Below are 15,722 nucleotides of genomic sequence, written 5' to 3'. Positions count from 1 at the left end.
TAACTTTCTTTTTCAGATATGTTATTTATCCAAATGGTACCCTTAAAATTGTGTCAATGTCAAGTGATCTTGTTGGATTATATAAATGCCAAGGTGTGAGTAAGAAACCAGATACAATTCCTCATCAAAAATATGTTGCAGAGTTGCAAATAGCTTGTAAGTATTCTGTTTTCCCTCTTCACTTTAATTTTGCTAAATCCAGCTTTAATCCTGTTCATTTATAAGTAAAAATATTTCTTACATACAACAATATTTACTTTAGGACCTTATTTTCATTGTTGTTTATGACTTCTTGCTAACGTGATCCCCTTTCTAAGAAGGTCTTATCTTTGTTGGTAGAGAACTCAAGTGGGTCATTCTCCAGAAAATGTAATGTTTGAACACAAATATATTTCAATTTCAGAACCTTTTGTTTTCTTTTTTTTTAATTCTTACATGAAAGTGTTACCTACTAGAAGTTACCATAAACAACCCAGTTAAGTTCCAATCATTTTACTCATAAATTGGAAAAAAATAAAATAACGCCTTGTTCATGGAAATAAAACAAAGAAGAAAAACTTTTAATGTGTTTAAAAATCGAGGCCAATTTAATATCAAAGTAGTATTTTATAAATTGTGCAAAGAATGAGCTATTTTAATGATTAGTGGAAATCTAATAATAAGCCCTCTTAATTAAAGTATGGCTTAATTAGCAGTTACCCTTTCAGTTCAAATGTGTGTTAAAAACTAGTACTTAGTAAATTTGAGAATATACTGGCCATTTATAATTTTAGTAGAATGCCTAAGATTGATGTATTTTACCTCCATCAGTTATTTTCACCTCAGAAATAATGACATTGATAAATTCTGTCACGGAATTGAGATTCATGGAGGTGAGGAATTTTGCGTTACTATAGGCCTAATGGATACATTTTTCAAAGAAATTTTTTCTTCGTTGCTACAATCTGCACATGTTAAGCATATGAAAACCTGTTTACTTCTTTTTATACATTGATTTACATCACTGAAATTCAAGTTCACAGAGGTGAGAAGTCTCAATAACCGTACTTAGATTTTAAAGCAAAATCCATCTTGTTTTTTGGCAAAAATCTCACAATTTCTTTATGGCTGAAAATAGACAAGAGGGCTCCCTTGTATCATGGAAAATAGAATTTGATGTCATTACTGCCGCGTGTTAATGAGGAATGGCATTGGAGGTGAGAATTTATTGTGTGACATAACTCTTTATCCTACTAAAACAAACTAAAACACAATATCTAAAAATTAAATATGCTTAAACAATTAGTATTTGAAACACTTGTGAAAGAAATAATAAATAAATAAGTACATACTTAAAATTAAACAAGTTATTAAGCAACATATACAGTCACGTGTGACATGCCACGGAGTCGAGAATTCACATGTTGCGAACCAAAAATTATTATTCAAAAATTGTTGTCAGGTTTAAATTGATGTATTTTTGATAAAATTAAAATGCATTGTTAAATGAATTGTTCCTTAAAATGTTTTCTGTAAAAGGCATGTGACAGAAAAGTTACACTTTTTGAAGAATGACTCAAGTATAGGGCTGGACAATATCAGAATTTTAATACTGTGATATATTGCTCTCCAAATATCGATATTATCGATATATTTAGGTAGTTAAATTCAACATATTATGGATGGGGGGGGGGGGGAGCTGCAACGCATATACAAATGCCTATTACATAAATTAGTATCTGCTACAGAGAAAAGCCATAGGCCATCATGGTGAATAGATATTTCAGCAATTTATTTTTATAATAATAGCAGCAGCAAGGCTGCTCGTGTGGTGCAGGGGGGGGGGGGGTCTAACCTCAATCCAAGTGGGGAGTCACTGTTTTACAGTGTCTTTTTCGTCAATTTTGCGAGTACTCTTAATCTCAGGGGGGGGGGGGCTGATTACTGAATAGGCGATGGCATTGGGCCCCCACTTTTTTGAGGCCCCCAACTGACTAAAAAAATTCAGCCAATGACCAAAATTGTATGGTTGTATACAAGGGGACCTCCGAAAAACTGTTTGGCCTATTGCCCCCTATATCTTAATCAGGCCCTGGGGGGGGGGCATCATTCTTAGAGTGACAGACACCCCTGTTTGAACAATATAAAATTTTCTCGACAAGAGGTCCCTCTCTTGAAAAATTTAAGACTAAATACCGCTTTTACTTAAATTAAACTTATATGGTATACTGAAGAATATAAATAATTTTGTGAACATTTTAAAGGTCTGAAAACACTATATGCACCTCAGTTGGATATAAAGCTACAAATTACCGCCCCATGGCCAGAGCTAAGACGGAATTTCAAGCAAACACCGGAAAGGTCAGTTACAGCATCCAGAGATTGCAGCTGCGCTCTAGATTTATGTTCATGAGTCTGGAGTAGCTAAAACCATGTTCAGGCAAAAAACCTCATATAAAGCTCAGTAGATTATCACATTGGAAGATAAAAATACTTTCGCATACCAGAAAGAGGTGTGCAAACATGATATGACTCCCTATCAAAAAAATGAAGATAAAAGCTAGGGTATAAACACTATACCCCACCTATTGCTGGAGAAAGGTAGTAAAAAGAAGCGGATGCATGAAGGGGGGACCCTCTCGTAGAAATTTGAAAAATTGATGTCAAAAACGCAATTTTCGGAACGTTTTGGTTTTAAAGTTAGGTGAGATGGGGTTAAGGTTCCTTCCTGAGTATTTTTCCTCACCATAGTCAATTTCAAGTTTTCACTGGCAAATATTAGGGGATCGAATGCACTTTCCAAAAATTTGCACAAATAGGTTAAAAACACATTTTTATGCTATATGTGATAACGTTAAGATGACTGTTAAAGTCCAGGTGTTCTCTCTGCAAAGTTTTTTGCTATAGAACTCGAGAAAACATGATCATAGACTATCTTTGGGGATGTTAGGAGAGGAATTCTTTGGTAATTTACTTTTAAAATATTTCAAAATTGGAGTCATTAGGAGGAGTTTTTACGCAACTTCTGGTGAATTTACGTTACTAGGTCGCTCTCCTCCGGAAGTCTTTTGGCATTGAACACTCCAATTTAAGCTGCAACTGATGACGCTTGGGAAATGAAGAAGGTTCGGAGGCCCTCTCTGGAAAAGCTTTGTCAGTGAAGTATGAAAGACGCAATTTTAGTCGATGTTTGGTTAAGTTTAGAAAATGGGAAGTTTGGAGGCTTTTTATGAAAATATTTCATTAACTAAGGGCTGTCTCTGGAAGTTTTTTGACCCTAAAGTTAAAAAAACTCAACAGTATACCTTCTTCATCAATGTTAGGAGGATCTCCTAATGCCACAAAAGTGATGTAAGGTCTTTATTCCGATTTTTTTTCCAAATTGGGGTCCCAAAGATGTGACTTAAGGTTTAGGTTTGGGAAAGATGGAGGAAAGAGGATTCCCTGTCTCCCGAAATCTTTTTCAAGAAGTCATTTTTAGGTTGCATGTGAAAAAATATTCGAAGATTCTCCGGAGGAATTTTGTAAAACAAAATTTAAAGCTATCTGTGCTGATACTAAGAGGGAGGTGCTCAGGGGAACCTCCGGAAATTTATAAAAGTTGAAGTTTTAGAAGAGCAAAAATTTGTCTGTGTTTAAAGACATTTAATGTGTAGAGAAGAATTTGGGTATCTTCCTCAGCTAAATTTGAAAATTTAAATTTAAAGGCACAATTCCTTCTATCTTTTATAGTAATATTAGGAAAAGAGTGAGAGTTTGGAGATCTTCTCCAGATCTTTTTAAAAATCATGTATCCCAGGATTGTTCATTTGTGCCTTCCCTCCCCTCATTGAGGCACATGTGAACAATTGAAGACATCTTTTTTTTTTTTTTTTTTTTTTTTGAAACCATTTATAGTGGAGAATTAATTTTTTTTAAAAAATCTCAAAATATTCCATGACCCAAAGAAAAAACTATTCAATGATGGGAGAATTTTTTTGCTGAGAAATTGATAATATTTTTTGAAATATTAACAAATGAAATGAAAAGAAAAGAGAATCATGAACGACTATTTTGTTATGAACAAATATTTTGTTAGTTAAATTTGGTTCGCTTTTTAGTTACATTAAAATTTCGCTCACAATATGTGCATAAAAGTGAAAGTCTTGACTAAAACGAACAAAAATTTCTGATTTCTTCACTGAAAACATTTGTAATTGAATACCAGTAAATAGTACAATAAAGTATATCAGGGCTGTACGTAAGGGGTGGATTTTTAGGGTTCAAACCCCTCCGAAAAATTTCAAACTATTTCAAAAAATGCTTTTTACTACTTTTTTTGCTATAAACATTATTATTACTATATATTTTAATCATTTATTTATTTTCGCACTTCACTTGATATAAAAATACACACTTGTTTTGAAAGAGTGAAAACTCATGACTTTATCTTCAGTATTTATGTTGTTGTTGCTTGTCCCACTTGGCAGACAGAAACATCATACCAAGTCCATGAAGCTGTGCGAACAAAGTCCCTCCGAAACAGCAGAAGGGTCGGAATACAGCTGATTCAGGTCACAGCCGATGCAAGAGAAAATATGGGCGGGAGCAGCCTGAGGCAAATTGCATTTTTTGCACAAGGGGAAAACCTTAATACCAGCCACATGTCGCTGTGCTCAAGTGTGTCCACTTCTCATTCGGGCTAGGACGGTTTGATGTTCTCTACTACTTGCCCGAAGTAAAGCAGCACCAGGGCGGAATGCTTTGTACCATTCATGAATAGGGGGCTGTCTCCAAGAGGAACTGATGCTTTGCTTAACACGGGTTGCAATTTCTGAAAAAGAAAGGCATCCGTTATGAGGAGAAATCTCTCGGCTCCCCTGACGAGCCAGCCCATCAGCAATCTCATTTCCAAATACATCAACATGTGACGGTATCCATTGAAAAGTAATGGTGAGAGGTTTACTCAAGTGTTTTAGATGTTCGATTATATTCAGCATCGTTTTGTCACCTTGTTTCCACCATTCAGACAGATGCTGAATAGAGCTTCGGCTATCACTCAAGATCCAAATATCAGTACTGATACTCTCTGTGACGCAATAATTCAGAGCCTCCTCAATAGCTAGAAGTTCGGCCCCGAAGACGGAGCAAAAATCGGGGTTTTTAATACAAATCTTAATGACGTTTCCTTCTCTGATATAAACACCGCTACCGGAGATAGCGCCGTCACCCCTGCTACCGTCAGTATATATTTGCAATGCATCACATGGGATTTGGTGAATAACCTCCAAAGCAAGTTGTCTAAGATACTCCGGTTTTGGGAGCTCTTGTTGGTGTACGAGCACAAGTGAGGTTTGAAGAAAACTCGTTCATATAATGATGGGGCAGCATGCAGACCACAAGTCAGAGAAACATATTCAACTTCATTAAAAAGGAAACCCTCGCTTTCAGCAAAGCCAAGAGAACTCTGTATCTTAAGGCGATTATTCTTCCAGTTTCGTACATAACTGGAGGTCCTGTTCTGGTCACCATAACTAACAAGCTTAGCAAAGTATTTAGCCAGGAGATATCTGCTTCGGAGTCCTAGAGGTTGCAGGTCAGCCTCATACAGAACAATATCCCTTGGGCAACTATTTCGGAGGCCAGTGATGATTCTTGCAGCAGAGAGCTGAACCCTTTCCAGTTTTTCAAGGTTACTGACAGAGGCAGCCCGATATACCTGAAACCCATATTCCAAAACGGGACGAATGAGCGCAGTATAAGTGTTCAGTATTTATTACTTATATTGTAATTATTGCGAACATTCTTTTTTACGAAATGATACATCAAAGCAATTTTTTCTTCAAATTTTAAATACCTGACTCACGTCAACAAAAGCATTAAAATTCTTTAAATTTGACAGTGCATTTCTATTATTTAACGTATCTTATTCCTCAAAAAATAAGACTTCTAGAAGCATCACTTCAAATGCACATTAAGTACATGCATCTAATCTATTCTTTTGAGTTTTTATAAAGACATTGAATAGTTTATCAGAAAGGAAGTATAGTGAATGAATAGGATTTCTTTCTTTCATTTAATAGATGCGTCATTTTTTACATTAGTACAGGGGTCTGGCCAGAGAATATTTGGGTCCATTAATGGACCCTTCACAAAATTCCAATCAACCAAAACGGACCTTTCACAAAATCCTGATCAACCAAAACGGACCCTTCACAAAATTCTGATAAACAAGATCGGATCTTTCACAAATTGTTTATTAAAAGAGCAAATGTGAAAGCAAAATAACGCATATTTCTGTGTATAAACCGATATTTTTTGGAACCTTTTCTGAAGTCAAGTTAGAGGGATCAGCTTATACAAAATCGTCTAATTTTGCAAAAGAAAAGAAAGAAAAAAAAACGGCACTCTTGCGATGCTCCTGCAAACGATAAATAATTGCTACTGCCAAATAAATATAATGCTTGTTTGTTTTATCACAGCTAATTAGCAGCGGTGTTGTTGTAAACTTTTCTGAAAAGGCTTTGGTAAGCACTTTTCTCCCCGCTCATGATTTAATAAACAATAATAATATATTAAAGTCAAACCAAACAACGTAAGTAGAAGCACAAATTTATAAATTACAGCAGACACGTGTTTCGGCGTTACAGGGAACGCCTTTTTCAATGCAAAAATAATGAGCTTATGGATGAAAAGACATCCGACAAAAGCCAAGAGCAGATAAGCATGCAGCTTAAAAGATAAAAACAGCGGATTAGCCAAACACCAATGACAAAGTTATAAACCTTTCAGGAACCAATAGGAATGCAAGCAAAGGTCAGGAGCTTTCGCTTAGGTACGAACCCAGAAAGAAAGAATTCAATTGGACAAGGATTAAGCCGAAGCTTAAACAAAAAGAAAAGAAATTGTCAGTAACCGTGAACCGCAAGAAAGGAAAAGCAGAATGGAAAACCATGAAAAAAGATAAACAGAAACAAAAATATTCGAAAAAAGGAAAAATAAAGATAAATAGAAGAAAATTGGGGGGGGGGGGGGGTGTCAATCAAGACAAAAAGGCAAAAATAAACAAAGAAAGATAGATAAAAATGAGTGGGGGAAAAAAAGAGGGGGGGGGGAATGGGGAAAGGACAGTATTAAAGATATGGGAGCCAAATGTTAGAAAAATATGGAACTGCACTAAGATCGTTAACTAAGTTAGAACTGTTCCTCAAAATATGAAAGGATTCCCAAAAGTCTAGATCTGATGAATTGGGGCATTTTTGGATAATCTGAAAAGAGGTAAAATCAAAAGAGTGATTCGAATCCCAACAATGTTGAGCAATACTAGACTTATTTAATTGTTGTTTTTTCACATAATTTTGATGCTCTTTCAAGCGAATTTTTAAAGCACGCCGAGTCTGTCCAATATAGGCAAGTTTACAACTACAATTAATTCTATAAATTCCACAACAATTAAGAGGGTGAATAGGATCTTTAAGAGAAGAGAATGAAAGTTTATTAATAGGAGAGAACACCACCTGGAATTGGAAACGTTTTAGAATCTTAGCAACCTGATAGCTTACAGATGGAAAGAATGGCAAAACAACCAAATTCTTTCTGATGAAGGTTCGGTTAAGAACATTAGTTTGGGATTTATTTGAAAGTTTTTTATAAATGGAATCAATCAAAGTTGGCGGATAGTCTCTATCAATTGCCACAGCTTTAAGATAATTAAGTTCCACTTTAAGAAGTTCCGACGAAGAACAAATATTAATTGCGCGATAAACAAAAGAATTAAAAGCAGAATATTTTTGATTTGGAGGATGAGACGATAGTCTATGAGGAGGTAAAGAGACAGCAAAAGGTTTGCGATAAACAGTAGTTTCAAAACCAATTTCTGTACGAGAAACAAGTACATCAAGAAATGAAATGCAATTATTCCGTTCTTTCTCACAAGAAAACTGAATATGAGGATCAATGGAGTTTAAAATAGATAAAACCTCATCACTCTCAAACTGATTCTGGTTCATTAGAACAAAACAATCATCAACATACCGAACATAAAATTGGAACTGCAGTTTTTGGAACAGCTTAACCTCAAAATAATGCATGTAAATATCACTAAGAATGGGGCTAAGTGGGTTACCCATAGCCAGACCATCTAACATAATATAAAAATTCCCATTAAAAACAAAAGAACATTGTTTAAGACAAGTACTGGTAAGGAAAATTAAATCCTCAATTTCCGTATTGGTGAAATGAAATTCAGAAAGTCTTCTACGAAGGCATAACAATGAACCCTCGACGGGAACGTTCGTAAATAAAGAGTTAACATCAAAAGAAGCCATAAAAGAATTATTTGGAACGAAACTATGAATTTTTTTAACAAACTCAACAGAATTTTTAATGGTAAATAAATTGTGACTCCTAAGGGGAGAAAACACAGAGACTAAATATTTTGCAAGTTTGTACGAAGCAGTACCAATATTGGAAACAATCGGCCTGAAAGGAATACCAGCTTTATGCACCTTAGGTAAAGCATAAAATCTAGCACAATTAGCAATAGATGGAACAACAGAGCGTTTAACATTTGAAGGAATAGACTGAACAGACTTAACAGCAGATGCAATAGTTTTTAACTCTTTATCACTAGGATCTTTAGAAATTTCAGCATATGGCCCAGAAGAAATCAAATCATTAGTTTTATCAACATAAGATGATTTGTCAAGAACAACAATTTGGCCACCCTTGTCAGCTTTGGTAACAACCAGATCAGAATTCGAAACTAAGTCTTTAACAGAACGGCTAACAGTATTAGCAAATACAGGTTTAGAAATTTTCGAGTTAAAGTCAATATTAGAAGCTATAAGATGCCGAATCGAATCTTTTTGAGAGGAAGTTAAGGCACTAAATTTAAAAGCTTTCTCAACAGGAGCAATAAGCTTTGAAAAAGAAGGATTAACACTCACAGCAAAATTATCATTACATTTTAGAGCCTCAATTTGAGAATTACTTAATGGAACGCTAGAAAGATTAACAACAACCTTCTTATTAACAACAGGTAAATTATCAAGAGGAACGACATGAGAAGATTTACAAAGCATAGCTAATTTCTTTTTCAAAACAATTTGATGTTTATCAGAGGAACGAAGGGTTCTAGACCAAGAATTTCTGTCAATAATGTTAAAGTTCGGAATGGAATTAGAAACCGCCAGATGTAAATCATAAAGTTCACGTTCAATAAACGATAAATGTTTCCTAGTTTCCTGGATCGAAGCTCTGAGTAAAGCCAATTTAGACCGAAAGATTACTTTGTCAATTTTTACAGAACGTGGTAAATTACATTTCAAAGAAATAAACTTCGGAATAATTTTCTTGCGCCTACACTCTTGAAGAAATTTTAAATGGTTCAAAAAACGAAATTTCTTAATCCGAAGATTGGCAAACCTATTGATTTGAGACATAATCAAAAGCAAAACCAAAACAAATGAAAATAAACAAAATCAAACAATAACAGAATGAATAAGAAACAAGAAGTAAAAAATCACGATCAAAATACAACAATAGACAAAAATTCCGAAAACAAAAACAAAAACACAAATTGCATAAAAGACGGAAAATGTAAACGTAAGGTAATAACGTAATAATATATATCTGCGAAATGAACTTAAAACTGCAAAGGGATAGTAAGGGTGGGGGAAAAATATGATCGCTTCAGATAGGGTTACCAACTTCAAAATTATCACCACTTAGAGTCTGGCGTTGAACATTTATAATGACAGGGGTGTAGCTAAGGGGGGGGGGTTTGGGGACAACCCCCCCCCCCCCCGAAACGTTAGTCTCAAAAAAAAAAATAGAAAAAGAAGAGAAAAGCAAAAAAAGAAGAAAAAGAAAAATAATCAAAACGACTTTTTTCTGAGTAACAAAAGTCAAAAATTCACTTTGCTCCCCCCCACCCTCCAATGCCATTGAAAATCTGCTGCATGTGTAATCCTCAAGCATAAAGACGCCTCCCTCTGCTGCGACAATTTTTTGATAATTGAGTAAAATTTGACACTTTGCTTTAGAAATGAGATTGATTTGTTAAATCAACATATATGCAGCCTTTCTTTGTCATAGATTCTGCAAATTGTTAAATATGTTTAATTTTATGAGCTGCGCAGTGGGAATATTGCATACAGTCGAATCTGTATATTTCGAATTTCACATGAAAGAAAAAAATCGAGATAAAGAGGTTTTGAGATACTGGGGCTTTAAGAAACCTTTTATAGAAATTTGAAATATGATGGTGAAAATTTGAAATCAATACTAAGGACAATATGGGCTCTTGATTAAAATTCCTCTTTATTAGTTTTGTTTGGTATTTATTCTATTATTACATTATTAAGTGCTTTATGGCGAGTTTAAGGAATCATTTTGACAGTAAAAGAAACTTTAAGCATATCTTTTTCAAGAAAAAGTCTTTTACTGCTTTTTGGTCCCTGATTTTTTTTTTTTTTTTTTTTTTTGATTCATTATCTTGAAGGATTGAAGGATCTTGAGGTTAGCAATTGCTGCAAATCTAACTTGGCCAGTATTCTACGATTTTCCTTTTTTCATCAATTGAAAAAAAACTTATACTTTCTTTTCACTCCAATCATTTCGGTTTTCTAAGGAATCACAATTTTAAGAAAGAGAGCAACGAAAGAACAGTACTAATCCAGATAACAGAGCGAAATGGCTTTTAACTTGAATGACCTATAACCATGATCTTGAAATGTTCATTTTACATGTCAAACCTGTGAATTTCACCCTTTTACTCTTCTTCCAAGAAAGTGCGCAAAACGACTGTCCTTTGGTTAATCTTCCTAGAAAGCCTATTTGTGGAACACATTTCTCCTTTTTTCCACTACCTCCTCAGCTCTTGAAGACAATTCCTCTGTTTCTGAGTTGAAGAAAATGTTTTTGTTTGCTGCTTTAAAGATCATTAGGCTTCGAATCCAAAAATGATAGCACAATCGGAATTCGAGACGATAGAGGTTTTTGTTGGTCTGGTCTCGTGTGTGTCATAGGTCATAGTCAAAACGACCTTTGCTAACCAGAGTATCCATTGCAATCACATTGATTTTTCAGCCAGTATTTACTGCGTTTTCTTTTGGAAACGTACAGTCTGTTTAAAATAGTACAAAGTGAAAGTTGTTGCATAATGAAGGAGAAAAACCGATAACAAGCTTTTTGCAATCCAAAGAAAAAAATTAAAATGACGAAAAGGATTGCTCTAAAAAGAGAAAGTTAACGTCGTGTGAAGAAAACGAAGTACAGTCTGCAAAGCAGCATTAGTCCCATCGGACCCTTCTGAAGGTAATTTTATTTTAATTCAAAAGAAAAACTGCATAGCATTACATGAATAAAATGTTTAAAAACGAAATGAATATAGATTATTTCTATTAGCTTGGTTCGGATTAAAAAGTAGGAAAGAAAAAAGACTTCTGTTTATAATACCCGAAATTGCTGTTGCTCTCTCAAAAAGATATTTATGTAAATTCTGAAACAGCTAATAAAATTAAAAATAAAGACTTGAAAGGAGAACTGATGGTATGATGTTGAGCGAATAACTTTCTACCGCCAACATTTCTTCCCTAACTCTTTTATTCAAATTTTATTAAATACTTAAGAATTAGCATAAATGTAAATACATAAAAAGCAACATATAAATATATCGATATGAAAAGCAATTTCACTTTTTGCGGGTTATAATTCAAGAAGTCTTTTTTTATTTTGCTTCATACTTCTAGTGCAAACCAAGTTAATAAAAAGTCTTTATAGTCTGACCATCGATGAGATTGAAAGTCAAACATCCAGTTTACAGGCGGAAATGGAAGTATCTATTAGCTTTCAAGGGATGCTAGCTTTTGTAGATGTGTGTTAGCCTCTAAATCAAACAGTCACATTGAAATGAACGGAATACGCTCATCAGATATTTGATTTCCCCCTGATTTAGATAGACTGGTTTTGACAAGACGTTGCTAGAAAATTTCACTTTAAATTAAATGGAGGGAAAAGAAAGAAAAGTTAAATTTTCCACAACATTAAAAAAATAAATTCTTTGCTTTTGTTTTGTTTGACACAAGTATCGGAATTGGGGCACCCCATTCCAAAGTATGTAAGATTCACCTCCCTCTTTTTTTAATACTAAAAAAATTTACATATATATACATACATACATATATATATATATATATATATATATATATATATATATATATATATACATATACACACACACACACTCATATATATATATATATATATATAGAAAAGAAGACCCCCCCCCCGAAAGTCGGGTCTAGCTACGCCTCTGTATAATGACTTACTTGATTAGAAAAAATTCTCATCATTTTACCAGCTTGTCAATATTTGCGTTTTTAAGGTGCGGTGCGATGTTTAACTGTTATTTTGGGAGAAAATTATATGAGTTTTGATTTTTCTATGCTAACAAGGATGATTGACTTTAAATAAACTCTTTTAATTACCGTTTTTTTTTTTTTTTTTTTTTTTGTTTTTTAGATGTCTACACTTTGAAAAATGCAATCTTTTAACATCCGATATGAGAATCATATTTTGTTCTTTTTTCAAGCTAACTTCGCTTTATTAGGATGCAAATAAATGAAAAGTATTTTTATTTTTGTTAGAACTCTCATTTGAAGTTTTTAAAGCAAAATTCCATTTTCTTTTATGAGGATAGATATAGATGGTTTTATTTTATTTTATTTTATTTTATTTTTGCTTCAACTTTGTCCACAGATATTAATGAAATGTTTATCATAGGACTCTAAAATGCAATTTTAAAAAAAATTTATCAAAAATATTTCTTTTACAAGCCGTTTTTATACTTTTGATGCCTTCACTTTGAGAATTGCGATCTCTTTGCATCCGCTATGGGAATCCTATTTTTCGAATTTTTGATGTTTATTACGCTTTGTTAAGAGGTAAACAATTAAAATATCTTTTTATTTTTGTAAAAATCACGGAATTTATAAGTTTTATACGAAATTCTGTGCTTTTTAAGAAAGTCTTGGGTCAAGAAGTTAAAAATGCTGAACCCTTGTCTGAATTTTATTTTATTTATTTTTTTTTTTTTGTTACAAATATTTTAAATACTGTACAGAAATGTTTCTAGTATAATTTAACATAATGTAGAATGGCAGATAAATGTTGATACTTGAGATAGCGATGCCCCTCCTCCTCACTAAATGTCCAGAACGATATAAAAAACACTCCAGAATGATATTCTCGACATAGAAGAGGAAAACATTTAACTTTAAGTTTAATTGATGCAGTTTGTGCCATCTCTAAATTCTAAAATTTCGTTTTAACAGATTTTTTTTTTTTTTTTTGCGAAATAATTTGATTTTTCACAAAATTGATTCATTTTTCACAAAATTATTTGATTTTTCACAAAAAACGGACCCTGTGAAAAATCCTGAACAGACCCCTGTAGTATGTTAATGTCCTTAAGGCAGCATCTCTACTTTAAATAACCTATTGTTGCAAAAATCAATAAATAAACAAATGAAATCAAACTTCATTGACCATATAAATTTTACGAGAAATCGGTTCAGTAAAATACACCCAGAAATAAATGCCTGATTACGGTCCTAAAGAATATATTAAAAGTATGTATCAGCATTATGAAAAAAAACCTACAACTTTATAAAATCTTTATTTTAGAAAAAAATTTCACGAAATTATTTTTTTGAAAAAATGCATAATAGTGGAACTGCTCATTATCTTTTTGGGATTTTTTTCTAACTCCCAACCCCTCCCCATCTGCCGCATTTTACATCAAATATTTATCAACATATTATCGTCTGTAACGTTTAAATTTCTTCGCATTTATTTAATATCCTCAGTGCTATCTACAGTTTCTCCCTCTCTCTCTCTGTCTCTCTCTCTTTTTTTTTGTAACAACAAAAGAAATTAGACTGAATAACGGAAATATTTTTATGGAATGTGAAAATGTTGACGATGTTTTTCTCGCCTGTTGTTGGCGAAAAATATATTACTTTATATGTTAAAGTAAATAATTGTGCTTGCCTAATTTTGTTTTAATTATTAACAAAATTTCACAGAAAAAAAATTTACGAAAATTGATTAATGTATTATTCGATTATCCGAGGAAATTATTCAATTAAGTGAGGATCCTGAACATTGCATCTATGGGGAAATATTTGATCCAGAAAAGCTTTATTCTTGTAGGCAGTGAAAATTAATAGTTTCTAAATGGAAAAATATATTGTAATTTACAAAAATATGGTTCAACAGAAAAAGTATTATTACTATTATTGTTATACTTTTCAAAATTGGCTATCTCTTCTGATCTAAAATAATTTATTTTGTAGAAAATTTAAGAATTCCAAAAGACCTTTTCTTCATTGCAAGAAAATACAGCTATAGATGAATCTCCACAGCACCACGTGGGTCCAATGAAGCATAGAAGGGAAAGGAATGTGGGCGGAACTGCATCTTCACTTGTCATGCTACAAAAGGGATTATCTCCTTTAGACTCAACCTTGTTTTTTCTTGTTTGGGGGAAGGGATTCCACATGTGAAAATATGTGGCCACCAGAATGGCATTGTGAACTAAAAAGCCCTGTGCTAAAAAAAGCATTTTTTGGAATTTCCTGTTCTCGTGGGTGGGTTAAATGTTATTTTGAAGTTTTAGCTGTAGCCTAGAAACAAAAGTCATTTTGCAGGAAATTTCAAGATTTTAAGTACTGTAGGGGTTTTTGGGTATCAGAGGTAGAGTAACAAGGAAGCAACATTTGCTTTATATGTATAGAAATAATATATGTTTATTATTGTTTCACTAATTTTATTTTACTCATTTAAGATTTATTTTATTTTTTGATTTTAGATATTGATGACTTCTTGAATGCTTTTGATCCTCATTTGAATGCTGATCAGAGTGTTGTAGTTACTGTTCATGAATCATATGATGTAACATGTCTCAAGCCAAAAGGTCTTCCACGTCCAAAAATGTGGTGGGAAGATCCTAAAGGTCATGTAATAAATGATAGTGGACAGATTTATGTTCAAGATATGAGACTGATTTTTTCAGAAGTTCAAGAGACTGATGCAGGGGAATATACATGTGTAGCTGAAAATATTGCTGGAGAACATCGTAAAAGCTTTAATTTGTTTGTGTCTGGTAAGTAGTAATCATTTTCCTAAATAATAGTCTAATACAGTGAAACTTTTATGAGCGACCACCTCTATATAGCGACCACCTTCATTAACGACCACTTTTCTGAGGCACCGAATTTCCCGGTATATGACTAATGTTAAAATATCTCTGGGAAAGACCATTGAAACCTCTCACAACGACCGGCAAATCGTAAACCTCAGCATTCAAAAATACCGGAATTTTTGTTGGGGAAAACTCAAAGAGAGAGAGACAACAGAAGAAAAGTAATAGAAAATAAAGTTCATATGTGCACAGAACATATTAACAAAGGTGGAAAGAAACCAGAATAAGGATTAAAATCTATTCTCCAGTGGGTCCAAACCTGTTCCTTTCTTGCTCTCTCTGCTTGGAACCTCGTTAAAGTTATAAAAAGGAGGGCGTTGTTTTTCGGACCCTAGGGAAGCTAAGGTGGCACATGCAAATCTCAGAGCAAGTCAAGTGTGCACCTTTCATTAAGGGCGGTTGATGAGAATAGAACTTTGTTAAAAGGTCATTTCTTTGAATTTCTTCGTTGCTTATGGAAGAGGGGGTTAGAAGAGAGCATTCCTACTTCATCAGA

General features: G+C 33.5%; 1 protein-coding gene across 1 annotated transcript in view; it reads left to right on the top strand.

Moving 5' to 3' along the window:
* Positions 1-15,127, top strand: part of LOC129218534 (inactive tyrosine-protein kinase 7-like) — a gene marked incomplete at its 3' end in the record, with an annotated part of 222,859 nt that extends 207,732 nt beyond the window's left edge. Inside the window, 2 exon segments of the mRNA XM_054852825.1 lie at positions 17-156; positions 14,834-15,127. Of these exon segments, the coding sequence (XP_054708800.1) occupies positions 17-156; positions 14,834-15,127 (434 nt within the window).
* Positions 15,128-15,722: the final 595 nt, after the last annotated feature.

Source organism: Uloborus diversus, chromosome 3, assembly GCF_026930045.1.
Source record: "Uloborus diversus isolate 005 chromosome 3, Udiv.v.3.1, whole genome shotgun sequence".
Classification (NCBI taxonomy): domain Eukaryota; kingdom Metazoa; phylum Arthropoda; class Arachnida; order Araneae; family Uloboridae; genus Uloborus; species Uloborus diversus.
The sequence above is the reverse complement of the archived record's forward strand: the minus strand, read 5'-3'. Positions and strand labels throughout refer to the sequence as shown.